Source organism: Prinia subflava, chromosome 16, assembly GCF_021018805.1.
Source record: "Prinia subflava isolate CZ2003 ecotype Zambia chromosome 16, Cam_Psub_1.2, whole genome shotgun sequence".
Classification (NCBI taxonomy): domain Eukaryota; kingdom Metazoa; phylum Chordata; class Aves; order Passeriformes; family Cisticolidae; genus Prinia; species Prinia subflava.
In genome coordinates this window covers 4,318,183-4,344,281 of record NC_086262.1, presented here as the reverse complement: position 1 = coordinate 4,344,281, position 26,099 = coordinate 4,318,183, and the positions used below count along the sequence as shown (strand labels likewise).

Sequence of the window (26,099 nt, the reverse complement as noted above, 5' to 3'; positions counted from 1 at the left end):
AACTGCACCTCTGGCCCTGCCTGTGGGTCACCCTGACCAACAGCTCTGGAACAATGGACTCGGGAAAGACGGTGGTGAACAGAGCCCTGGTTTCCAGAGGGTGGTGAATGTCTCCAAAACTGGCTGCCATTAACTACCCCAGAAATGGCCAGAAAAGAGCTCAGTTTATCAGGTGCTGCACACTTGCAATTCCCCCGGTATCAACTTACAAAGCAAGCGGGGGTTTCAGTGTTGGTCTGGGTCGTACTCCCTGCTTACCCTCCTGTGCTCTGCTCCCAGGTGTTTGTGCCAGCAGCTCAGCCGTGTGCATCTGGTGAAGGGTAAATCCCTCACTGAAGTCTCTGCTCAACCAGGGGACAAGGGACAAACAGGAGCTGGGTGGAAAGCAGGGAGGGAGGGTCCGAGGCAGCAGCTCAGCGTTGCCCACACCCTGCGAGCAGCTCTCCAACATGGACCAGAAAAGCGATGCCTTTTCCTCAAATCACTGCTGTAAACCCTTGTGCACCCTACAAGGGAATTCTCCCTGGCAAGTTTTATTATTATTATAATTTTATTTATTGTCTGCTATCAAATGGTATCAGGAACTCTCCACAAAGCCTGGGATATAAGAAGTGCATGAACAGACTCTGTTAGAGGCAGATGAGTAATTTACATATCTGGACACAGCTGGGTTATGAAAGACTCAACCTTTGATCCATTTAACACAGCCCCTCCAGGAAAGTGAGGAGAACCTGCATCAGTCAGGGATTGCACAAGGCCCTCCAAGCTGACAGCACTCACAAATCTGTAGATTTTGGTTGACATCTGCCTGCTCCCTCCAGCCTGGGAACAGCACAACAAGGCCAACCCTGGTATTTCCTGACACTTCTGTACTGTACCCCAAAATGGCAGAAAGTGGATATACTTAATGAACACCTGTAGATAGACAAGCCTTTAGAGCAGGGGGTCCTGCTCTAGGATTTATGGGCAAACTTAATTTTTAACCTGTACTTCTAAAAATAAGGAAGCTGCAAGTAGTATTAAGTTAGAGATTTGCATTTCCTTTCTAACAAAAATTCAAATACAGCTGGCTTGAATAGTCTTACCGTAAGAGGAAGTCACTTGTTTCATACAAACTTCTTTTAAAAAATAAAAATCAGATCATCACTTAAAATAAAAGTAAATGAAACTTAAAGTTTATTCTGTCCCCTCAGCTTGCACATGGGCTGCACCAGAAGCAGCCCATGTGCAGTTAAGGACTCCAGCTGAAATGCAGACCAGCTTCCACAAAAGGCTAGTGCAATTCCCTCCACAAGGTATTTCCACAATGTAAAAAAAGCACACTGAACAAATCAGAACTCCCTAAACTTGTCAAGAATTTGTGTTCCTCGGCAGCTCACTTCCCCTAAGAAACATCGCCGTGTGCAGAGCTCATTGGAGATACAACACAGTAGGGAGTTTTCATTTCTGGCAGTTTAAAGCAAAGCTTTGTGGTTTAGATGTCTAAAATATTTGCAGAGAACCCTGAAGGACCATCTCTGACACAGCAAGCTTGTCTGTCACACGCTGCACTGCCAGGATGCTGCTGTGCCACAGGCTTCCTTCCTCTCAACTTCCTGCCCAGTAGGATCCAGTTAGGACAACTTCAGGATGACAGAATTTGGCATTTCAAAACATAAGCAAAGGGCAATTCCAAGAGAGGAGTAGTTAGTTTATATATGTGGTCTGCAGTTTGCACATGAAGTATTTTATTCAGTAAAACATGACACTGAGTTCCCCATCCACGTGCAGGAAGCAGCAGGTGAATTTGGAAGAGAAAGCTTCCAGTGCTTCCAGAGCACACTTCATTCTTCAAACCTGCAAAGCAGCACTGTTTAGCACATCCAGTGTTTCTGAAAACAGGACCTGAATCCAAGCTCTGAATTATCAGCTTACTAGAGGAAGAAAAGAGCGTGCAACCACAGCAATTACATTGCCTTAGTTATTCTGCAACAACCCCCAGTATCAAATGTTGCAGAAATTTGTGATGTCAAAGGAAAGGAACACACCCAGAAATCCCTCACACAAAACCCACAAATGCAGGCCAACAATGAACAATCTCAAATTATTTATTAGGAAAAGACAAAGTACTGTTTCAACATTCGTACAGAACAAATGGTAATAAAACCAGGAAAATAAACTGCAAAAAGTAGGCCCATGACAGAGGAGTTGGTTTATGACAAAGCAAATGAAATCCAAACTTCACTCATGCAAACAAGCAGTAAAGAATTATTTACAGTTTGGATGGGATGAATTACAGCATTGTCCATATTTGGGCCCAAATCAAATTACTCAGTGACATATTAAAGGGACCTAATCTGTACATTCAATAATGAGAATCTATAAAAAGAAAAATAATTTAAACAATTTACAAGAGCTGTATTACAGATGGCATAAAGGCATCATTTACAAGAGCTGTTTAACAGGTGACACAAAGGTATTTATGAGTAATTTATGATGAAAAATTTGTAGCACATATTTTTACATCACATCTTCAGTGTCTGAACAGTAAACAAGAAAGCAGAGACATACCATGAGTGCAATGTAATAGAATAAGGCAACTTAACCAAATGGCTCTTCGGAGAACTTCCATCCTACCAGGGTTTACAAGTCACAAATTTGCCTCTCTGCTTTGCTAACTAAAACAAATACTTGAAGACAGCATCTGGTGATTACAAGGCCTGCATATGACGAGACAGTAAATGGAAAATTAAATGTTTGTTAAAATGCCAAAACTCAAGAATGTGAAAGTGCAGGTTATCTAAAGCCCTCTATACCCTAATGCAAACACATTAATTTTCATGTTCTAGATGTTGTAATTTAATATGTCTCAAAATACTAATTCACTAGTCTTTCATAATGCAGTCTGAAACTAATATACCTCCTCCCAAAGCTTGTATTTACAATTTCTTAAACTGATGCCAGAAATGTGAATTGTGAAATGCCAGCAATTTATAGCAAAGATTAGCAACCAGCACACCATTTTCCAGTTCATTTTATAGGCAACACTAATTAGTACATTTAGATTTTAAAATTACTTTAAATGGGTATTTCTGACTTTTCAATAGCTTTCCTAAACACTTTCAGTAGTGGCTGACTTTCTTGGAAGTTTTAGCAAAAAACAAATGCCAATTGTGTTCTACTTGACACAATTTGTGCAAACAGCTACAGTAACAAAACAAGATGAAGGAGAACACAGAAATTCAGCTGTGAAAACTCATCTGTCTCCTGATGTGCCATGGGCCTTACATAAAGCAGCACAGGAAGCCACACCTGCCAATGACTTGCCACATTAACAAACACAGTCCACACAGTCAAAAAAACCAAACCCAAAAGGGAAACTCAAAATAAGGCCAAAAAGTATTGGCAAATGATAAAATTTAAGTCTGTCAAAAGGATCAGGCCATAAATATTTTATTTACATTTTCTATTTAGAATCTTTATTTTCAACAAATGATTTAGCACCAGCAGGAATATGCAAAGTAGCATTACTGTGCTCTTCAGGCAGAAGACCTTGAGGCCAAATCTTGCTCATTAGTTTAAAAGAATGATCTACTCAAGTAACTACAGAGTGAGCAGGATTTGACACTCAGTTATGCAAACTGAGATTGCTCAAACATATTCCATTTGCACAATAATTACAGACACATTACAGCATCATCTGAGATGTTTTCAAAAGTGTGGTTTTAAGAACAGTTAATATGCTTTCCATGTGTGAAGTAAATGAAACTAATGAAACAGGCTTATTTGCAGACTTGTGTTAACTTAGAGAATTACTGATTTTACCACAGTTGACAAAATACTGGTGATGTACTTTGGAATACATCAGAAAAACTTTAAAGAACTTTAAGCAGGAATTATCCTTCTGCACTGTGAAAAACCATGTTTTAAATCTTCCATGGTCATGTCTGAGGACTAAATTCTGCAATTTTATTCACAATGATTGTGAAGCCCACCCTCTCTGACTGTGCATTAATGGGAAATGAAAAAATTACCACATCCAAACAGAAACTGTGCCAAGTGTGTCCCCAGCTCTGCACTGGGACCTACAGGCCTTGCTCAAACACTTCCAACCTGGCCCACAGATGTTTGTTCACTTTTTAACCTCAGCAAAGCTCTGTTACACGGTTTTTAAGCCTACATAAAAATGTAGATAAGAAAATAAGGACAAGGGAAAGAATTAGTTTTGTATAACTAGAACTGACTGGAACTAGCTCAACAGAACCACACTGACCTTCCCCTCTGCTCTGAACTCACTGCTTCCTCAGGGTTACAGCGATATCCAGAATGTCAACAGTCCGTGATATTTAAAAACAGATTAACTGCAAATTTATTCATTGATGAAAATTATTGACTGGATGTGAAAGATACCATCTAGTCTTCATCTAGCAGAGATCTACTCTAGATAAAAGACCCTTTAATTACTTCCAAATGTTAAAACCCCATTGTTGCTTTGAAATACTTAGAAACAAGAAGTTATTTCAACTGATCTGGAAGCAGATGTTTCCTGAAAACCTATATTGGGTAGAGACAAGGAGTATTTCAGCCCTTAAAGGCACCTTGCATCTATACTACCAACTGAAGCACAAGGAGGAATGTCACAGTACCACCCAAGCAGATATCCATCAGAAGCCAGAGCTTTTGGATACACAGCTCAGGCTAAGTGGGACAATGTGGCTGGTCTCTCTTCTTTCCACCCTGTGAACTCTCGATTATGAGTTGGCAGAATCACACAGGTACTTGAGAGAGGGAAACACCTGCAAAAGGCAGGGCAGACAACTGAACAGGCTTTGGAAATCTTGGGCAAACTCAGACACAGGGTGTATCACTGCAGCTTCTCTCCAAACTTCTAAATGTATCAAGATTTAACTAAAAAGAATGAAAAATTGTTTGTATTGAAACCTCTGCTCAGTTCAGTAAAGAACACTGAGGATGTTTTAATTTCAGCCTGTTAAATATTCAAGATGTATTGCAGGAGTTCCCCTTTCATTCAAACTGCAATTATCCAAGTAGACTTAAAAAGGTCAAAGTGGTTATGTTTATTAGCTTGGAATAATTTCACCTAGGATTGAACTTCTCTACCCAGAAATAAACAGTACTTATCTCACTATAAACTTGCATGATTTTTAAGGAGATGCTGCTACAATAAAACTGTGCATAATACTTCAAAGGACCAAGCTGGAGGGATAAGACCAAGAAATAGATTAAGGGCTATAGGGACAGGAAGCCAGAAACCTGATGATGTTTTCCTGCTCTCTCTTGCTACACTGGATTAAAGGGATCATCTCCATGACCAATAAAATTACCTGTCATTTCCTGGTAAGTAGTATTGGTTAGGAAACTTCATGGATAAAGTTCCAGTACCATAAAATTGGCATTATAGGAAAAAAAATTAAAAGGCACTCACATGGCTGACTGAGCTGCAAATGATTACACATTCAAAATGGGTCTTCCATTTTACTTTCAACAACTATCACAGAACTTTCCTCTAGAAAGTGGTTCCACTTGAGAAGACAACAGTAGTCCTGAGAAAACCCCATATTTTCTCTGCTGTAGTACATCACACTGAATCAATTCACCCTACAGCTACTTCAGCCAATTAGCTCTGAGGAAAAGAAATGGCAAGGGTGAAAGTAAAAGCAGACTGTATCAGGAAAAAGCAACTTACTTCAGTGATTCATATAAAAGAAACAAGGCTTTTCAACCTGTTTACAAGAGAATTTAGAAGACATTAAGGCTTATCTTGCAACTATTTGTGATGCCTATCATTTCTCCTGGTGGTAGAGTCAATCTTTGGAGACTAATAACAAGTTCTAAGCTGACAGAAAATGAGATGAAACCCAAAGATGTGGCTTAAATACAGGACCCCTGGGCTTTACAGTAGGGCTTGACAGCTGCTGTGGTTGCTCTTGTAATGAAGTAACAATTGTGCTGACAAAATTAGCAACAGGAAACCAATTTTTTTTAGAAGCTCAAGGGAAATAAACAGAGGTAGGGCATACTTTTTGATTCTCACAGTAGTTTCTATACAGTACAGCTATTCAAGAATTACTCCATTTGCTTATTTTGTAACTCTGTACAGTTTACTTAAAAAATGTATGTTAGGTCACATCAACTTCAATTGGTTTAATTAACTATAGGTATTAGGTAATCATCTTCTATATGTGCTTTTGGTTAAATATACAAGTAGCTTCTAACTACTGCTTCAAGAGGATCCTCAGTATCACAAATGAAGTAGCAATAAACATGGTCTAAAGGAACTGTTTCTAATGGAGCTGTAGTATGTCTCCTAAAGCACCCTTTGCAGTAAAATATGCAGTTTGCAGAATCGTCAGCAGGCTGCCAGAACATTCAGAAAATAAAGTTTTTACACAGTTTTATAACCAAATAAAGGTTACTTTTGATAGTCAAGTCTAACTCAAAAGGAACAGTTTACAGCATTTATAAAGACATTCTATAAAAACTGTATTCACTTATTTTCTGAAGTGCTCTGATTTAGCATTAGATCAGCTGAACTGTGAGTGTAATTTTTAGTTGTTTATGTCTATACTGAAACATCAAAGCAAGCACAATGGAAATGTAGTACAAGTACCAGGAAAAGCAACGATAAATGGAACTGCGTTTGTGATTAGCATTGCACTTAATGAGTTGCCTACTCTAAGGTACTGTACTCTTAAAGGACCACAGAAAATTTTAAAAGCAAAAACCTATGATGTTAGTTTGGGGCTTTGAATTTTGAGAAAGAGAAGACTGAAAGTAGCACAAGGGTTTCTAACACAACGGGGATGTATCTGTAAATACAACACAGCCACGCTGTGGAATACTCGAGCAATCAGTTTTAAAAACCTGAAACCCCGAGATGTGAATGTGTTGAGTCTGGTTGCTCCTCATGCACTTACAGGAAATAAATTTAACATGAAAATATCACAAAGTTGGGTAGCTCTTTAGTCCACAAAAAGTCACATAGCTACTGACTGTATAATAGTCCTGTAAGTTTAAGATCTCATGTCCTGGCTTCAGGACTAAAGTTATTGTAATAATCGCAACTGTAAATTTTAAAAGTCTACAGAAAACCCCAAAAATCAGTTCCAGAGTATGGATTTTATCCCAAGGCCACAATTTGATGAATGGTTCCATATTGCAAGTACATTAAATATTAGTCCATTTGCTGCTGCAATACAAACTCTGAAGCTGTCCTCAACTTCCAAAACCAAATTTCCAAATCCAAAAGTAACTTTTCAACTTCAACATCTACTTGAATTCTGATCAACTCTTATAAAATTACAGGGAAAGCACAATTTCAAATGAGTAGGATGGTCAAATTTTTTTTCCAAACGTCCACAGAAATAAGCCAAAGCATCAGAATTATGAGGTCCCATAATCAGTCTATTTTATAAGGATTTCTTCAATTCTCTCAGACTTTAGGATCCATGATGGCAGAACTTACAGGAAATGAAAAATAAAAAAGAAGTAATCCAGAAGGCATTTTGGAAGTCATGTCCTCAAAAAAAAAAAAAATTTTAAAAATCTTCCCCCCAAAACCTGCCTTTATTAATCACTGAACTCTTTTCCAAATCCAATTAAAGACACAGGAATCTTCCCAAAATACCAGCTGAATCTTCCAATAAATTAAGGTGAGTATCTTCATGAAACCTTCAAAATATCAACTGCCTAATCTGCTGCTTTGGCTCATTCTTTGAGTTTTTATTCTTCCCACCAGAAATTAAAGCATTATTTCCATTACACATACAAATAAAAAAATTACTATGTTTACTGTGGGAAGCAATTGTCTACAGTTTCCTCATCTTGTACCTTGCTGTCTTTTGTTTTCTATAAGTACACACAAAACTTGTGCTCATAAGAACAGTATAACTAATGAAAATATTTTTTCAGTTATCAATTATATATATAAACTGATGGGCCTAAAGCATTGGGAATAAACCTGCTATATTTGTATCCTGAGCACTTAAGGGTTTGGCATTCTTTCTTTTGGAGTTTCTGGAAGGTTGTTTTCAGAGAATGTATTGCATATTAGAAGTTCACCACTGGCTACACGTACCAAAGAACATAAATAATAGCCACAAACAATTCACTTGCCAATGCCCAGCAGAGTGAAACCCCGTTCCTTACAACAGCAATACTCAGTAGCTTCATCACTTCTTAAAAAGAGACACAGAAAATCAGCTATTTTCTTCTCCCCTCCCCAGATCTAATTCCCATTGACATAAACAAGTGTCGTTCAGGTGGAAAATAGTTCAGTGTAGTGACATCTGGTATCTCAACTGAAATTTGGCAGCCCAAGCAGAGCACCAACAGCTCCAAAGTATCCCTGTTAAAAAAAAATCAAGTTTAAGTAGGGTATTCAATTCCGCAGTAATCACATTTTAGTGACAACAATCATTTGATGGATCAGTGCTACAGAAAGAACACTATACCCTTTTAATATATACTATTTCATATTCATTAATTACTTAAGGCTTTGTGAAATAAACATTTTATCCTTATCTAGCTTGATTTTAGGAGCTTTCCTGCCAAGCCTCACCATACACTGCAGGACCTCTAAGACAGGTATCAGTGACTCCTAAAGCATGGAAATCAGGTTTGGTTTCTTCTTCCTAAAGAGGCTGCATCTTTTGCTTTCTAAAAAAATTTCAATACCCATAGCAATATTACTCCTAAAGTACAAATGAAAAATTCCTTGAACTATCCACACATCACACTTTTGGACTGTTTACCTACCTGCATGCAAAGAACTATGTTCTCCTGTTGAATTGTTTTTCCCCTGTGGAGTGAAATCTTCCCTCTCCCTATAACTAAGAACTATTCAAACTTTTGAAATATACACTTGAGCAAATGTTAAGAGTTTAAAATTTACCCAGGAAAAATCTGAAGAGGGTAGAACTAACAAGGAACCATTCCACTGTTACTGTGGACATCAGGACAGACTGTCAGTCTTGGGATAAGCAATAAAGGAAGAGTTGTGAGAATCCATTGAAGGGAACAGATGGAATGCTGTAGGATTTTCAGACCAAGAAACTGAGGACAAAAATTCCCAACCCACTGCCCAGAAGCTAAAAGTCAGCAATTGTTGCACCTGTAATTAATACTGATTGCCTGTAATTTAACCAAAACAGGTCAAAGCTCTCAGCACTGCATACTGATCTAAACAGCAGAAGCTGCACAGAAGCAGGTTATTCTCAAAGCATAAAATCACTATGACAGCTCTGAGGGCTGTGTGGTGGAATGAAAACAGGCCTTGTCAAAGCAGTCTGGACTTTCAAGACATTGCTCAAGCTCAGCAGAGAACAATGGAAGTGTTTCAAAGGGCCAAGCTTTACATTTCTGCACTCTTTAAACACAATACTTACTGTTGTTTCCACTCAAACCCAAGGAAGACTGGTGACCCTTAGCACAGAGTTTAACATTTTCTTGTCCCTCTCTTGAGATCCACAGCATGAACTGAGATACCCCAAAATGACAGAAGTACTTTCCTGGCACAAAACTGTTCCCAGAGAACCAATTCAGCAAGACAAACCTCCTCTTATTTCTAATATTTACTGAGCACTTGGTGCCTCAGGATATCACACATGAGAGCTACTCAACAGAGGCATTTCTGATTTATGGTGAAACAATACACACAGATAAATGAGCCACAGCATACCTCGTGTTCTAGGAACAAGGCCTTCAGCTGGCCTTTTGACCAGTAATCCAGTGCATATGCAAGAAGCTTCATTGACAAAGTATTCACACGCAAGAAGTTGCCAACAAACACAACTCTGTTTATTTTCTAAAAAAAAAAAAAAAAAAAAAGAAACCAGCAAAGGATTAAGTCTTTTCATTGTTTAACACAGCTTTGAAAAATTAAGCTATTAAAGGGAAGACTGTCTCAAGCAAGGAAAAAACCCACAAAAACCAAACAACCCACAATTAAAACATGGTTCCAAAATTTAAAACATGGCATACTTGGGGAAAAAGAAAAAAAGGTGCAACCCTCGAGAATTAAAGGACTTAATTTACAGACAAGTAGCATTTGTGTTTCGAATTAAGTGAGCATTTTCAGCAATTACACTAAAGAAAGAGCCCAGCTAAAAGTGAAATTAAATAAAGATACTTCTGTTTGGTGGAGAAGACTCAATGCCTTCATAGCCCTGTACAATGCTGCTTGATCCATATGCAACAAGGCAGCACTGTAAAGAAGCCGAAGGCAGTGAGACATGACAGATGCTCCTTTCATCTTCAGACCTCAGCATACCTCAGCCTGCCAGCAGACTAAGAGCTGAATGCAAGTGAGCTGTGAATTCTAACCCAGTCAAACGTAAAAAAGTGAAAATCATTTAATATTCTCCATTAACTGAAGTTAATTCAGCATTAAGTGAAAACATTAAACACTGATTTAATGACACGAGAGGAAGAACCAAGGAAAATGTAATTGTGTTAGTCCTTAGCACAGTGCTTTAAAAAGCACTTAATTGCATTAAATGATCATATCCAAGTTATTACAATAACTAATATGACAATTCCACCTGTAGTCAAATGTCTAGTATGCAACTGTCTAATATGCAATCCTTGGCTCTTTGTGAAGACAAAGCAGACACAGAGTTAAGGCAAAAAAAAGTAATTCTGTTCTACTGCATGAAGTCAAAATAATTACATTTACTTCATATCTTTATACATCAGTTCAAGGTACTTGTTTGTAAATCCCTATTGCTTATGGTTTGTAGTTCTGTGACACAGCTGGAACTAGACCAAAACCCCTTGGAATAAAGCCAGTTTGTGCCATTTACAAGTTCTGATTTGTCCTCATTTACTCCCACCCTTAAATATAAATTGCATACATTTGACTAAAACAAGTAGAATGTACTTTCAACTTCACCATCATTTTAACTCTTTTATTATTAAGCTTTGCCATAAAGGAAAAAGCCAAAATTAACGCATACAGAAATGCCTTTCTTCTCCAAGACAGACATGAGAGAAGGATAATGAAACTGAGGGAGAAGTTGCACTATTAAAACCAGAAAATATAATTAATCTGGCTCCTAAGGAAAAGGAGGGTTACTGCAGCTAACAGCTGTTGGTACTTCTGAGACAATCACATCCAAAGATTTTAAGCAGAGCTCTAAATTCAGTTACCCACAGTCACCTCCAAGAAAGCTGTTATGAAATCTCATTTTATCCCAAGTTTGTTGATAATGAAGGAAGAAATCCCTGCTGCTCAGACACTCATGTCTTCTATGCCTAAATTCAGTATTCTTCCACAGCTTCTTGGCTGTCCACACTAATATTGAACATATATTTTTTAATGTGTTTTTAATGTGTTTTAATGGTTCTTTTTTAAACTCTGAGAAACAGAAGATGGCAGGAAACCTCTATACCAAGGAGCAAGATGAGAGGTGTCAAAGCAATTTTTAAGTCTCAAGAGCTAGAAAAAATTAAAAATAATGTTTAACTAGAAACAAGGCTTTGATCAGAGAATAATTTCAGCTTGGAGAAAGTGCTGGAGGCCATCATTATGCACTGCTCAAAGCAGGACTTTCAGCAACTTAAATTCTGCAGTTGCTCAAGTCACGTATTTTGACACACAGTTTGTCTCTGAGTCCAGGTTTCAGGGCTGGATGCATTTCCTAGGTACCCTGCCCTGGCAGGGGAGTTGCACTACATGATCTCCAGGGGTCCTTTGCAACCCTAACTGTTCTGTGGTTAAAGTACCAGGAATTGCTTCAGAATATTTTGACTGTCTCTGGAAAAGGGGGATATCTTTGCTAACAGGGAGGGTACCTGATTAAGAGCTTTGCTGAAGAATGGAGCCCAAAGCCTGCAGGTAAGCACAGGATGTTGTGACAAAGGACTTGAAGTCCTCTTGCTAAAACAGGGTGACTGTAGGCCCAACTCAAAGCTACTACATGAATTTCCTCGTTTCATTTGAGAAGGTGTTAAAAGGTTTCACATTATACACCATTTTAGCAGTCATTTCATGTGAAGACAAATAACAGAGCTGTAGATAGATCATTTCCTTGTCAGAAGATTTTACCTCATTTACTGCACACATCCGGGCAATGGAGCCAATGTTATTGGTGATGGTAACCAATATGGCTCGTGCAAGATCTTCTTTACTGACAGACTCCCTCTTGTCTTTGTAGATCATATTCCCAAAACTAGAACAGGAGAAATGGCCAGGAGTTACAAAGTGATTCATGTGCATTTGAAATAATTTCAGAATTATTTTTTTTATGCTGTAGCAGCACCTATGTCTCATGTTTTCGCTTTCTAAGTCTGTATTAAATACAGCAATTTGACACTACATCTGTATTTATTCCTTCACAGGAAACAGTCAATTGTGTTACAATAACAGCCCCCAGGAAAGTATTTTTGTTCAGATTGTTGACTTCCATGAAGAACCACCCACAGTAAAACAGTCTTACTCTTCAGAGAAGACTACTCTGCAAATCTAGCCACTGTAAATTAAGTCACTGCTTGATTGGTAAATCCTCCACTCCTTGTGCTTGCTTCGTCACAAATACCTATCCATTCCTCTATTCTCAAAGTAGAAGAAAACCAGAGATGAATTGAATGGTTTTATGATGGAACACAAACCTCTGAATCAAAATACAACAGCTGACAGAATGCAATTTAGGTTGCACAAATGAAGAGTTCTGAATCAGAAGGGCACTTCCCTTACCATGCACAGCACCAAAGAAAAGAATCCATAGCTACGTGTGATATTTTACCACCAAGGATTCTGTGCCAGATGTAAGCCAGTCAGTTTGGAGAGCAAGACTCTCAATTATTCTAAAACTCAAAAAGCCATTAAAGCTCTTAAGGATCTTAAAAAGCAAATGAGAACAGAAAGCACCAACATAAAGCAAGTTAAAACATATTGACTAAAGTGTTAAGTTCACACATATTAAAACCTCTCAGCACATGGGCTCTCAAGAGGCTTGGACTCAGGTGGCAGGAGAGGGAGAACAATTAAGTTGCCATGAATTATGACTCACTGTGGAATAACAGCAAAGATTTAATGTACACTCTTATGTACATATTAGTTTTGCTTGCGGAGTTTATTTTTCTTATCTTTTATAAGGGTAGTGAAGCTGCAATATCATCAATAATATTCCCCAATGGAAATAATACGTGCAGCTGTGACAGAAGTCCTCTGTCAATGACAATGACATTGATTCTCGTGGTGCAAACTGTTAGTGTTCAACAACCCTCACCAGTGAGAAAAGTAGTTAAAACATTACATCAGGTGTCTGTAGGGACAACCATGCTTCCAAAAAAAAAATTAGGAATTGCTCCACTGTAAGAGCAACACAAAAGCCATCTTCCACTGATCTTCCCTCCAGATAATGGCTCTACTAAAAGACTCTAGCAGATCAAAAAGAAATTGGTACTTTTTTCCATCTCTTGTACTGGTTTTGACTGGGACAAAGTTAATTTCCTTCCTAGTAGCTGTGTGCTGGTTTTAGCTGGCATAGTTAATTCTCTTCATTGTATCTGCTATGGAGCTGTGTTCCAGATCTGTGCTGGAAACTGTTGATAACACAGGGATGTTTTTGTTATAGCTGAGCAGGGCTTACACAGTCAAGGCCTTTTCTGCTCCTCACCCCACCCCACACCACCAGTCAGCACAATGGGGTGCACAGGGAGCTGGGAGGGGACCATTCTGTTCTGTTCCATTTCTGTCCTGTTTAAACACTCTTTATCTCAAATTTTCTTTCTTTCTTCCCTGTTCTCTCCCCCATCTCACTGGAGGGAGTGCCTGAGTGTCCGTGTGGAGTTACACCACACCACCTCTGCACTCTGTACCTGCTGCTCCTGACATCACCTCGTGTTCTCTCTGACTCACACAAAGCTGTCTGTGCATGAAATACCTCAGGAAGTTTCTTCAATATCAACCTAGCAGGCACCTACACTTGCACGTGGCTTTAAACCTTCAGGAAAGCTGAGGAGACATACTTTTAGGATAAAAATGTAACTTGACTACAGTAAAATCTTGCAAAAAAGCAGTTCCCTCTGCATGAATTGTTTAAGTCTTGTTTTTGAAGCTCTCCAAACCAACAAAAGAACCCACAAAGAGACTCCTGCTTACCTGGATGCTACAGCCCATCCTGGTAAACCAAATCTTTCATAGTCTCCTCCATAAATATCCCGAACCAGTTTGTCAGCGTGTGTGCTGTCTCCTTTGGATGCCATTTCCAGAGCTTCTTCAAAACTTTCACAGCCTGTCAGCAAACTGCATAACCCAAGAAAGGTCCCTCCACCTAGACTAAGGACACAAAAAACCAGGTGCTTTTAAACAGCATTTCCTCACATGAAAGATTCTTATGTCATTGCCCCATAGAGGTACAACCCCAACGTAGGTTTTTAATTTACCTTGTTCCAGTTACTCTTTTATAGTTGTCTTTGGAATGGACTGATAAAATACTGACTCCTGAACCAATGTTAACAACCAGCAATGGGTATGGATCATCCAGGTTAAAAGGCATCTTTTGGCATCTCTCGGGATCTGAGGCATTTTCAAAATAGTAGCACTCTGCCTGGCCATTGAAGCTGACAGAGTCTATGTACAATAAGCCTTTGACAAGGCAGTCAAGCTCATCCAGTTTGTGCAGCTGGAGGTTTCCAATCTGTGTTAAGAAAGAAAAAAAGACTGTGGCAACATGTTCTAACATTGCACAAATGTGCTACAAATTCATGACTATATTTGTACTGCCCAACTTTGAAGAAGCTATCTCACATAATTCGGGAATTTCAATGCCACTATAAAGCCAACAAAGAATTTAGAACTAAATTCTGAATATATAAACTAGCAATTAATCTGAGTGTAAATCCAGATCTCAGACCTGAATCAAGCAGAGATGCAGTATAAGTATCTGCTTTGATAAGCTCAAAGATCACTTTTGAGATACTAAGACATTACTCCATTGAAAAGTTAACAACATATCAATAAAAAGGTCATCAAATACCCTGGAAGACCGACTGAGTGTCATCTTGGTGGAACTCACATCTGCAAATCTATTCAAGGTTTGTGGAGTTCCTCCCTGACCTTACAAGTCAAAACAGTAATTTCTGAGCTATCAGCATATAAAAAGGTCAGTGGCATCGTACTAACTATCCTTGCAACTTCATTAACACTCCAAGGATCATAGGAAAACCACAGGTCAGAAATTCTGTGGGGCTCAAGGCTCACTGAAGTTCTTCCATAGTTCTGCAGGTAATATATAAACTGCTTTCTCTCATAAAGCAGCAGGACAATTAACAGGTGCTGTGCATTCCAGGAAGGCTCTAACTTCCCACCATACTTAATACAAGTCATACTGAAAAATATTAGAGCTTTCCAGTTTTTCAAAACACAGATTATTTTAAGCCATCAGCAGCAATGCTTTCAGCATTGGCTTCAGGCAGAGGCGAGCCAGGCTACCTACTGTGCGAAAGTCTTCCTCGAACTTGTACGCGCCACCGCCGGTGGCACAGAGCACCGTGTGTAGTGTGGAGAAGTTTTTATTTCTTCCCATTTGGATAAAGGTAGGCAGATCATGAGTTGGGAACCGAATAAAGTGCAAGTTTCCTCTTCGAGCGAAAATGGTTAAGTCTTTCAGCTCCAGGTGGACATCCCGAATGCCGGTGGATCCGTAGGCTACATTGGAGGTCAGGTACTTGCGGATGCTCTTCAGGCTTTCCACTTCCTCCTGCTCCTCCTCTGCAGTGATGTCAATAGGCTCAAAATAGGCAAGTTTGACCAAGGTTCCCCCAATGTCCATGCCAAACCATGGGAACGCTGTGAACACACAACAATGAGCCATTAGGTTTGATGAAGAACAAAAGAACAAAGTAAACCCGGGTTATACTTTTCAACAAGACAGACATTAACAACAAACCTCACAGGAAAAAAAAACTGGTGCTCATTTCAATTACATGACCTTAAATATCTCTCTGGCCTCAGGTAAAAATGGAGAAATTAGCAATTCTACACATTTAAATGCTGTAAGGTGCTCAGAAAACGAAACTAAAAACTCCCCAAACTATAACCTATCTTTCAGACCAACTTATAAACAAAATTCAACCACTTTTTTTTTTAATTGAGAACAGAAGATTAAAATAACCTTCACTTCTAAAATAACAGCTCTGACGTAGTTCAGCACAAACACTGCAATGCACACTTGAAGAAAGCAGGTTACACATTACAGCTGACAACAGGGGCAGGCTAGGTACTCCTCCTCTAACAGTCCCTCACATAATGTGGTTGTTGAGAGAAAAGCTTTAATTTATTTGCATGTACTTTAAAAATTGACACAGTTAAGATGCCCAATTTCTATCTCTTGAAGTTAAAGGGATAACAAAATGTCCTATTAAAAAGTGCAAGCCAAAGAGAAAATTAGTATTACTGAATTTAGGTTCCATTTTTTGTTTCTTTTCTTTTTTTTTTTTGGTACCTTGGCTAGGAAGGGGGAGTTTCAGTACTACAAAATAAACCACAAGTTCTTTGCCTTTGTCCCTTTTGTAGGATGACTGCATTTCCTGAAGGGGATTTCACCTATGACATGCAGGACCAAAATATGAATAAGCCTGTATCAATAAATATTCCTAAGTGCAGTGAAACAGACACTCAGAAACCCTACATCAAAAACAACATCTTCAACTAAGAGCTTCCCACTGTCACTTCCCAGAAATAGTATTTAAAACTTAATTTTTCTGTTTAAAAAAGATCCTGGATATCCAGCTGGGAAGCTCATATTCTATTTCCTAATTGACACTATAACTTGCTTGGGTTTGCCTCCTCTTTTCTTTTTTTTTTCTTTTTTTAGTGTTCCAATTAATTTCTTCAGGTGTAATTTATATCTTACAGAAGCATGAAACTCAGGAACAAAACTAGAAACATGTTAATATGCTTACCATGAGCAAGATGCAATTACACTGTATTTACCAGTGGGATCTATCCTTGAAAAGAATGACCTACCCAAATATTTTAATATATTTAGGCAAGACTGGCTGAACGTCAGTTCATTTATTGAGTGCTAAAGTTAAGAAGAAAAGAAACTTCAATGATGCCTCAACTCTCAGGGCGTCAACAGAATACTGTCAGATATCAAGAAAAAAAAATTAGTTGGTTATCTTATCTTGAAAAACAAAATTTAAATCAAAGGTAAATTCTGTGAGCAAAATATAGCTTGAAGTGGAGGTGAAAAGGTTCTATAAACCTGGTATTATTTCCATAAAACTGAGGGCTAAACATAAGACTAAGCACACAGACACACATGAACTGAGTTTGTGACTGCAGCCTTCTTCACCCTGAGACTCTGGATTTGTCATCTTACTGTTTGACCACAATTAGCTGAGGATTCATTAAGTGACCTCACCAAGTTTCAGCCTCTTGCCATGAATGATGTCACAAGAACAGAACTGAGGAAGGGCAGTTGATTCACCCAGCAAACCAGAACACGCCTGCAGGAGTCAATCCCACCCATGCAGAATTTACCCAGGACACACCAACCCAAGCACTGCCTGGATTCTCCCCATTCAGCAGCCCTAGTGAATAACTGGGATCTTGTCCTCCAAAAGAGGAAAGAGGAGGGAACAGCTGAAAGTTCATGTGATGAGTTTAAGGATGATTTGGTGCAAGTCATGCCTGTTTGCCAGAAGATCCACTTCATCCCATGTTAAATGATCCAAAAAGCTTTTGCAAATACAGCATTAGTCATGCCTCTGTAAGTCTTAAGGTTTACGGGTCTTGTACACCAAGTAAAAAACAAGAACAGCTGAACTGTACATTTATTCCATACTTTAAATTAAAACACATTTTATGCTGAGAAGTGGGATCATGCTGTATATGATCCATTTTCTGGATTAACTGCATGATCTCAATGGCCATTTACAGATTTTGAGACTGTAGAAATAGGCCAGTTTTCACCTCTGTGACAAATCTCAGGAAGTTTTACATTTTTCTATTGAAAATTTGTCAAGATTTGGCTGGCAAGTACATTGCTTAAGTTTCATTTGTGAGGTGGAGGAGTTCTGACAAGCAACTGGGCCCACGTAGTGTTAACTTAGTCCTTCTACCAGCAAGAAGGTGTTACACAAGGACTCTTGTGCATGCAAGCCATTCTTGATTGATTTATATGGATTTTATTACAGGTGCAGCCAGGAAAATGAAAGCCATTTTGTTTTCTAAACACTCAAGGGGATCCACATACACACAGTTGGGGCTGCAAGGATACAAGATTTATCCATGCCTGAGCTGTCTTTAAATAATTGAAATACACTGATTCTACTGAATTTGAATGTAACTGTACATGGACACAACATGGAAACCTCATTAACCTTCCTCTTACTGCTGCAGGTTTGCTTAGGGTAGATCTTGGCTCAGGATCCATCATATCTGGATGCAGGGATACATAAATTACTCTGTAAGTCATTTTTATATTTGTATTTGTGGGTCATGCTTCTCCCAGAGATTTAGGAGCAGAATGCCAGCAGCAAAATCTTTAGGTAAAAATATTCCCAAACTCAGCTTGATCCTTTCAGCAGTCACAATTACAGAAAGATGTCTGGATGAGGCCAGTGTCTATTAAACAACCTTTTTTTCAAGCTTACAGGTCTGCAGATATTAGCTTTGAAGGCTTGCACAACTGGAACCATCATTCCACAGCTTCAGTCCATAAGGAGAGTCAATCCCCCTGCACTAAAACTGGACTTTTTTCCACAGCTCTGTAGGGATTAGCTCATTAAAAGATCTTTTCAGCTCTTCCTCTTGATTGCTATTTCCAGAAATATTCCACAAAAAGTGATGCATAGCTCAGAACTATTCCTTGCTGAGAATTTAACTGCTATTCACAGAACAAATCCAGGGCCCAATTTTTCAAAGTTCAGCTCCTCTCTACAGTGGCCAGCAACAATTTGAAAAAAAGAAAAGTAAGAATCCAGCTTTTTTTTTAATAAGCCCAACTGCCTTGCACAAACTACATGAAAGTCTTTCAAAAATACACATTCTGCTTTTAGGAAGTCAGGCCAGGCTCTGTTTAAGAATACACAAAAACCAGATCTTTACTATCCAAGAAGACACAGATATGTGAATTAGAACACTAACTGGGAAGTCAAAACCCATATGGTGTTTAATGTGATACTTCATACCAAATTTAACTATCTTCAGGACACCAGGTGGAGTACCATAATATACAACCTCCTTAATTACAAATCCAGATTTCCTTCCACTCCCCAGCTCTGCCAGGAGCCACTGTGGTCCCTATCTGGCCACAACAACCAGGAACCCTTGTAATAAAGCAACAGATTGCTCAGTTCATGATGTGAAGACAGCTCTGGAGGGCATCCTGCTCAGAATTTAAAAAAAACATGATCTTTAAAAGGATTCCCTAGAACTGCTTCCTGCAATTAGAAAAGCACTTCCTGCAAGAGGAGCATGCTGTGGTCATGATGGAGCAGTTCTGCTGAGTAAGAAAACCCATGCTGGTGTGGCTGTTGCTTGTTATTTAAACCTTAATAATCTTTAGAGATACACAGAGAAGCCTCACTCTCTTCTGTCTGCACTTCTCAAGTTCGTGCTGTGCACAGTCACTGGCAGCAGTCTTAAGGTTACTTATATCTTATCATGTAAGGTCATTATATGCCAAATGAAATAATTACAGTAAATGTCTTGTTTGTGCCAATGCAAGCACAAAGGTTGAAGTGTTTGCCTTTTCCATGGGTTCTTCAGGGGACCTTCGAAGCTTTCCACCCAGACCATACACTTGTATTCTGATTTTGTACACCCATTCCGGATCCAAAGCTGCAGGAAGAACACACTTAACTACTCCCCCCTTATTCAGTCAAGCCTAAGAGTCCTCAGTTTAATGTTCTATTTGTATTTCACTTTTAAAAACTGAGAAACAGATTCCTGTCAACCTCTTTCCTATGAATGTAATGACATATTTGAAACACAAACACCTTTGAAATACTTCATTTTCTCTGTAAGATAAAGTAACACACTGGGTCAACTCTGTATAAATTAACAAGAGCCAACCTTCAAAGAAGAGTAGCTAACTCCTAATTCAAGCTAGGAGCTTGGCACCATGGGGAAAAAAATAAATTCACAGCTGTCAGTGACAGCAAAGAACAGCCTACCACATTTAGTGTCATCTCTGTAAGAAAGCTTATGCATTATTAAGAAATAAGACTGTTGCACTCCAAGTACAAACAAGGCTTAGGGAACAACTGCCAAAGGCTGCCAAAGTTCATGATGCTATACAGCCTTAAAATACAAGAAAGGAGAATGATCACGAAATCCACAAAAACTTAAACTTACTTCTGCCAGCACTGAAAGTATGTAGTATCATCAGTTCTGATGCTCCAAACTTACCTAATTCAGCTCAGCATGTAGCCTTTGATAACAAAACTAACCTTGATCCCATTCTTATCTGAATACTGACAAAGCAAACTATTTAAAGGTTATACTGAACTATTACACAGTGTTTATAAACACATAAAGTAAACGCATCGTGCAGTTTCTCCAAACACATTTTCTTCTGTGCATGTGCATCCATTCTTATACTTCCAGCATTCCCCTAAAACATCAGCATGCAGCAAAGTAAAACCTGATGGCAAATTTTAACAGCTAAATCAGCTGGGGGGCTAAGGCAGCTAATGTGAGCAATGGGACAAGTTAAGAGAAAACACACCAAAGCTTACTGAACTGCTAAATTAAATGGGATTAACCTGAGGGCTGGGCAGCAAAATGCCTGTGCTGTACCCATGAACACCAATCTAAATGGCCTATGAGCCTCCACAGAGCAAAACTGCACTTAGGTGTCCTTAGTCCTTGAGACACTCGAGACTTTCTCTCCTTAACAAGTTGTGTAACAGGTTTTTGGTTCAAAAACCCAAGTCCAGCTCAAAATACATTTGGGCTGGCCAGAATTAACATGCAAATTAAATGTATCTGACACACCCTGGCACATCCTCCCATTTTCCTTGTGGGGAAACTCCATCACGCTCTGCAAACTCCCACTCAGCCACCTTTAATCACGCTCCAGAACAGCCCCGTTCACAGTGGGAGGACAGGTGGTAATGGGCAATTACTGTAACTGCTCTTCATGGGCTTTATCACTTCTACAAGTGGGTACCACATAAAGCTTCATACAAGAAAATATCACTGCTTTCAGCTTCTCCCTCCTTGCTCATTCTGGTAATTTTGTTGACATTTCACCAGCGGTCTCTTTGGGGATAGGTGTTATTATGGTGAGATACAGAATGCAGAGGCATAATTTAACACTTAAAGATGTACTGTGTATAACTCTTTTAGTATACACTGTTCCTGGCAGTATTAATCCATTATTAGAAATACATTTTTTCAACTGCAACCAAGTGAGGGCCTCTAACATCTGCTATGGGCTAATAATCAGCGTTCAAGGACTAATAAGAAAATGCTAGGATACCAAAAAAACTATGCACCAAATTACATGGGAAAAAAATCCATCTATTTATACGAGATTCTCCATCAATCCAAATGGATTTTTCATCAATTTTACTACACTAATCCTCCATGTGTCCTCAACAATCACATGCCTCCATAGAACCACGTTGAAGAGAATAAACTTGAAATTTTCATCTTTCTTTTATACTGATGCAGGATTTTTTAAATCTTGGCAATGTACATTCATATATTAGTGTGTCTCAACTCGCCTCAAGGGAAATGCAGGCATTTGTTCTCAAGCTCTTTTCAATAAACAATCCAAAGGAACAAACTGCAAAAAGTAACATACACAGTGTATCCAATGCTCGCAGTCTCTGCCTTTCCTCCAGAGCCAAGAGGAAGGGCTCCAGCTCCCCTGGAGAGCACGCCGTGCTGGCACAGTGCTCTCGCCTTCCCCCGCCAACATGCACAGCTCTCTCTCAATGAATTCCTGCTCCCTTCCCCTTGGGCAGATCCCACATAGCTGTAGTTCTGCAACACTTGCTGCTCTCAAATTTATCATCTCAACCCACAAACAACCTTTGCAAATTTCCTTGAAAATTGCCAGCCGTTCTTCCCCATGGGCATTTCCTCAGAAGGGCTATCACGCAACTGCTGCCTGGAAGGTTCCTCTGGAGGTCATTCTGGTCTGACCTCTGGGTTACAGCAGCAGGAAAACTGCCAACACCAGATGAGGTCAGCTACAGCCTTGTCCAACACTCTGAGGCCTCAGAAGTTTTTCAAGAATCCTCCAAGAATGGAGACTCCTCAACCAACTCCAGCTTCCATTGCTACTTAGTACAAGGTTTTCCTGATTTGAGTTTCTCTTATCTTCCTTTAAAATACTTGACTCCTCTCATCACCAGCAGATGAGATTTAAATGGCCCTTTACTAACCTCTTTCAAGACACCAATCTCAGAAGCTGTGTTCCATAGATTCTGCTATGTTTCTCACAGTTTTTACTCCACCAAATTAGTGACAGCACTAGTCAGGTGAAGATCTGGAAGGGAGGACCACACAAGCAAATCTAGGCAGTGTACCCACATCAGGAACTCTGAACTGGTTTGGTGTCTCCATTTTACCATCACCTCTCTCATGCCAACCACTGCAATCAGATCTTCCTTCCTGATGCTAAACATCACAGATAAAAGTACAGGTAGACTAAAGCAATCTATTCAATTCTACTTTGCAAGTTCTTAAGTTAAGTAACAATTATCCATTTTTCCACAGAAGCACATTTGGCTCCATCACAGATGATTAGGTACTCACTTGGTCTAAGGAATGTACACTCAGCAATTGTGTTGAAAAGTGTCTACAAGTGTCTTAGCCAAATGATTTGTAAACAGTCTAAACTTGGTATTGTGAGCCCAACTCAGCTTTCATGTCCATGTGAGCTTTTAAGCCAAACTGACAGCAGTATTTGGGTACCAGAGACCCTAAACACCAATTTCAGTCCTCAGGGCTTCTGTGGCTCTGGTCCTCTTCAAACATTCAGCTGCTCTCTCAGTGTGATTAACCAGGAGCAGAAATCTGCAGATTGAGTCTAAAGTTCACTGCCTAAGAAACTCTGTGCTATTATCTTTTAAAAAGCCACCAGCTCCAAAGTGTGTTCAAGAGTCACGAAGAAATAAACAACGTAGTTTGACGCTGTATCCTTCCTATCCTGCTTATGCAGTTCCAACTGCTTCTAATTCCCATATGAAACCAACATCAAGTCCAAATTCAAGAACTGGAAGAGTGTAACCACAACTGCAGCATATTTGAGCAGTTAAAACTTCTTGATAACATTTGCTCTGTTATTTAACCATGAGGCTTAAATCTGCCACTATAGAAAACAAGGCTTTGAGGTCCAGCAGAGACAGTCCTGAAATTATCAGGTTTCTACAGTAGGAACAGCCACAGTCTCACCATTTCAATTATCAAACCACTGTATCATTTTGCAGCCAGCTACTGCTGTCTTGATGAGATTTCTTAATATTATACCAGGGGAAAAGAATGCTGCCTGAACTCTGCTCTTCATAAACAGCATTACAGTCAATTCAGCAATTTCCACAAGCTGGCACTAACAAGAGGTGATGGTTAATTGTGTGCTACAAGATACATCTTTAGAGTTTCCCCAACAGACCACAGGAAATATTGTACTTTCAAAGCCTGCATACCTACTTCTAGAGCTATGCTAGTACTTCCTGTGTTAAATGTTTGGTGATTTTCATCTTTTTGGGCTGCTCAAAAAATAAATTTAAAACATTAACTTCCAATATCCTATCTTAGTTGCATGCTGTTCTTTACCAGTCATGCCATATGAACAACACGAGGCCTAGAAATTTGGGACTAGTCATCTTTTCTATACCGTAACTCACCCTGAAAATAAGTCTTTAAGTATGATGACAAAGAAAAAGATGCTAAACTCAGTGGAGCAACACCTGCATCCCTTTCAGCTAAGGCACACCTGTATGAGCTTGACAGGTGTGCTGCCTTGCACAGCTGTGCATCTGTTACACTGAGAGCACATCGACTGCATGTAGATTAACCATACTCAACCCAAACATCTCTTCCCAAGAAGCAGCTGTAATCTTAAGACATTCTGTTAATATTTACCTGAGTCTGAACCACGTTTGTGCCCTCCAAAACAAACATGGCACTCCAGAGTAACACATAGCAAGAAATATCGTTACAGCTGTGATTATTAAAGAGGAGCATTCAGCGTATTTTAATGAAAGCGTTCTCTCCAAATATTAGTAAATATTCTAAAAAGATCTAGAAGTTGATTAGCCCTTAAAAAACCAAAACTGTAGCAACTGCAGCCACCTGCGCAGATGTTAACAGTGGTTAAGTGCCATCTTCATCAAACGCAGTACCCTTCCCCAAGACACTGAATATATCACTTTCTATTCTAGTCCGTCCGACACCAGCACTGAGGATCGATCACCTGAACCCCGACACCTCCCTCAGAGGGACGCACAGGAGCGAGACGCGTCTCTGCGGGCATCTCCCGGATCCATGGATGGGCACCGCCCGCCGCGCAGCCCCGCGCCCCCCGCGCCGCCTCCCCCGGCCCGGCCTTACACGGCTTCTTGGCATCCTTGATCTTCATGGCGCTGCAGCGGCGGCCCGGCTCGCTGCCGGCCGGGGCGGGTCTCCTGCCCCTCGCCTGATGGGGCGGGCAGCGGCGGCGGCGGCTCCGCGGGGCCGGGCCTCGCTCTCCTGATGCTCCTCGCCCGCCGGGCGCCCGCCTCCCGGGGAGCGGCGCTGGCCGCGCCCGCCGCTACGCCCGCGGCCCGGGCAGGGGCCGCTCCAGCGGCGGCATCGGCGCTCGGGCTGGGGCGGGGAGACGGGGCGGGGCGGCCGCGCTCCGCTTGCGAGGCGCCGAGCGGACGATGCCGAGCGGCAGCCGCGGGACGGGCCCCGGGCGGGGGAGCGCGGGCAGGCTCCGCTCGGCCCCTCCGTGCAGGAGCGCGGCCCCGGCGCTGCCCCGCGGAGCCCCGGCGGACACGGGCCCGGGCGGCACAAGATGGCGGCGGCGCCGGAGCCGCGGCCGCGCACACAAAGGGGCCGGGGCGGCTCCGCGCCCGCCCCGCCGCTGCCGCAGCGCTGCCCCCGCCCGGCGCGGGGCGCGCCGGGAGCCGCAGTCCGGCCGCGCCTACAGCTCCCGGCGGGCCCCGGGCCCTCAGCCGCGGGCCCGCCGCGCCTGGAGCGGGGAGCGGGGCTGGGGCCGCGGGCAGAGCCCGCCGCTGTGACACCCTCGGGTGCAGCGGTGTTGGGCCCCGGGGTTCGCGCTCTGCGGGGCTGCGAGAGCCACGCCAATGCTGGGTGTCGCTAAATAAAACGGGCATTCCAGTTTGCTTTCATTGCCCCTCGCTCTGGCTGAAGTGCTCTCTCAGTTAGGCAGTGGAGCAGTTTGGGAAATGGCTTCTTTCCTGTGCCTGGACTCCTGTGACTGCACCAATAACTTTATTTCCCTGGAAACTTTTCCTCACGTGGTGCAACAGGCTGATGTTTAATCACACATTCGGTTAGGCTGGAAGACACCTCTGAGATCATTGAGTCCAGCCTAGGGCCGAACACCACCGTGCTACCCAGACCAGGGTACTGAGTGCCATGTCCAGTCTTCCCTTAAACACCTCCAGGGATGTGAGTCCACCACCTCCTCGGACAGCCCATTCCAATATCTAAAAACCCTTTCTGGGAAGAAATTCCTCATGATAGCCGACTTCCCCTGGCCCAGCCTGAGGCCGTTCCCTCTCCTCCTGTCCCTGTTCCCTGGGAGCAGAGCCCGACCTCCCCAGGTGTCCCCTCCTGTCAGGAGTTGTGCAGAGCCAGAAATTCCCCCTGAGCCTCCTTTTCTCCAGGATGAGCCCCTTTCCAGCTCCCTCAGCCATTCCTGCTGCTCCAGACCAATCCCCAGCTCCTTTCCCTTCTCTAAACTCACTCCAGCCCCTCAATGTCTTTCCTGAACTCGGAGCTGGACACAGCCTTGAGGTGCCCCTCCCCAGTGCCCGGCACGGGGGCAGTCACTGCCCTGGTCCTGGTGGTCACACTGCTGCGGACACAGCCAGGGTGTCACTGGGCACCCACTGCTCACTGTCCGTACACAAAGGTGCCAGCACAGTCAGGCCATGTCACACCTCCTCCCAGGGCTGGG

General features: G+C 41.2%; 1 protein-coding gene across 1 annotated transcript; it reads right to left on the bottom strand.

Moving 5' to 3' along the window:
* Window positions 1-2,069: 2,069 nt before the first annotated feature.
* PANK3 (pantothenate kinase 3) lies at window positions 2,070-24,984 on the bottom strand. Its single transcript, XM_063413116.1, has 7 exons — window positions 24,524-24,984; window positions 15,441-15,793; window positions 14,389-14,642; window positions 14,105-14,281; window positions 12,047-12,170; window positions 9,680-9,805; window positions 2,070-8,347 (listed from the first exon to the last, which is right to left on the bottom strand). The coding sequence occupies exons 1-7, from the start codon at window positions 24,549-24,551 to the stop codon at window positions 8,297-8,299; spliced, it is 1,113 nt and encodes a 370-aa protein (XP_063269186.1). The 5' UTR covers window positions 24,552-24,984; the 3' UTR covers window positions 2,070-8,296.
* Window positions 24,985-26,099: the final 1,115 nt, after the last annotated feature.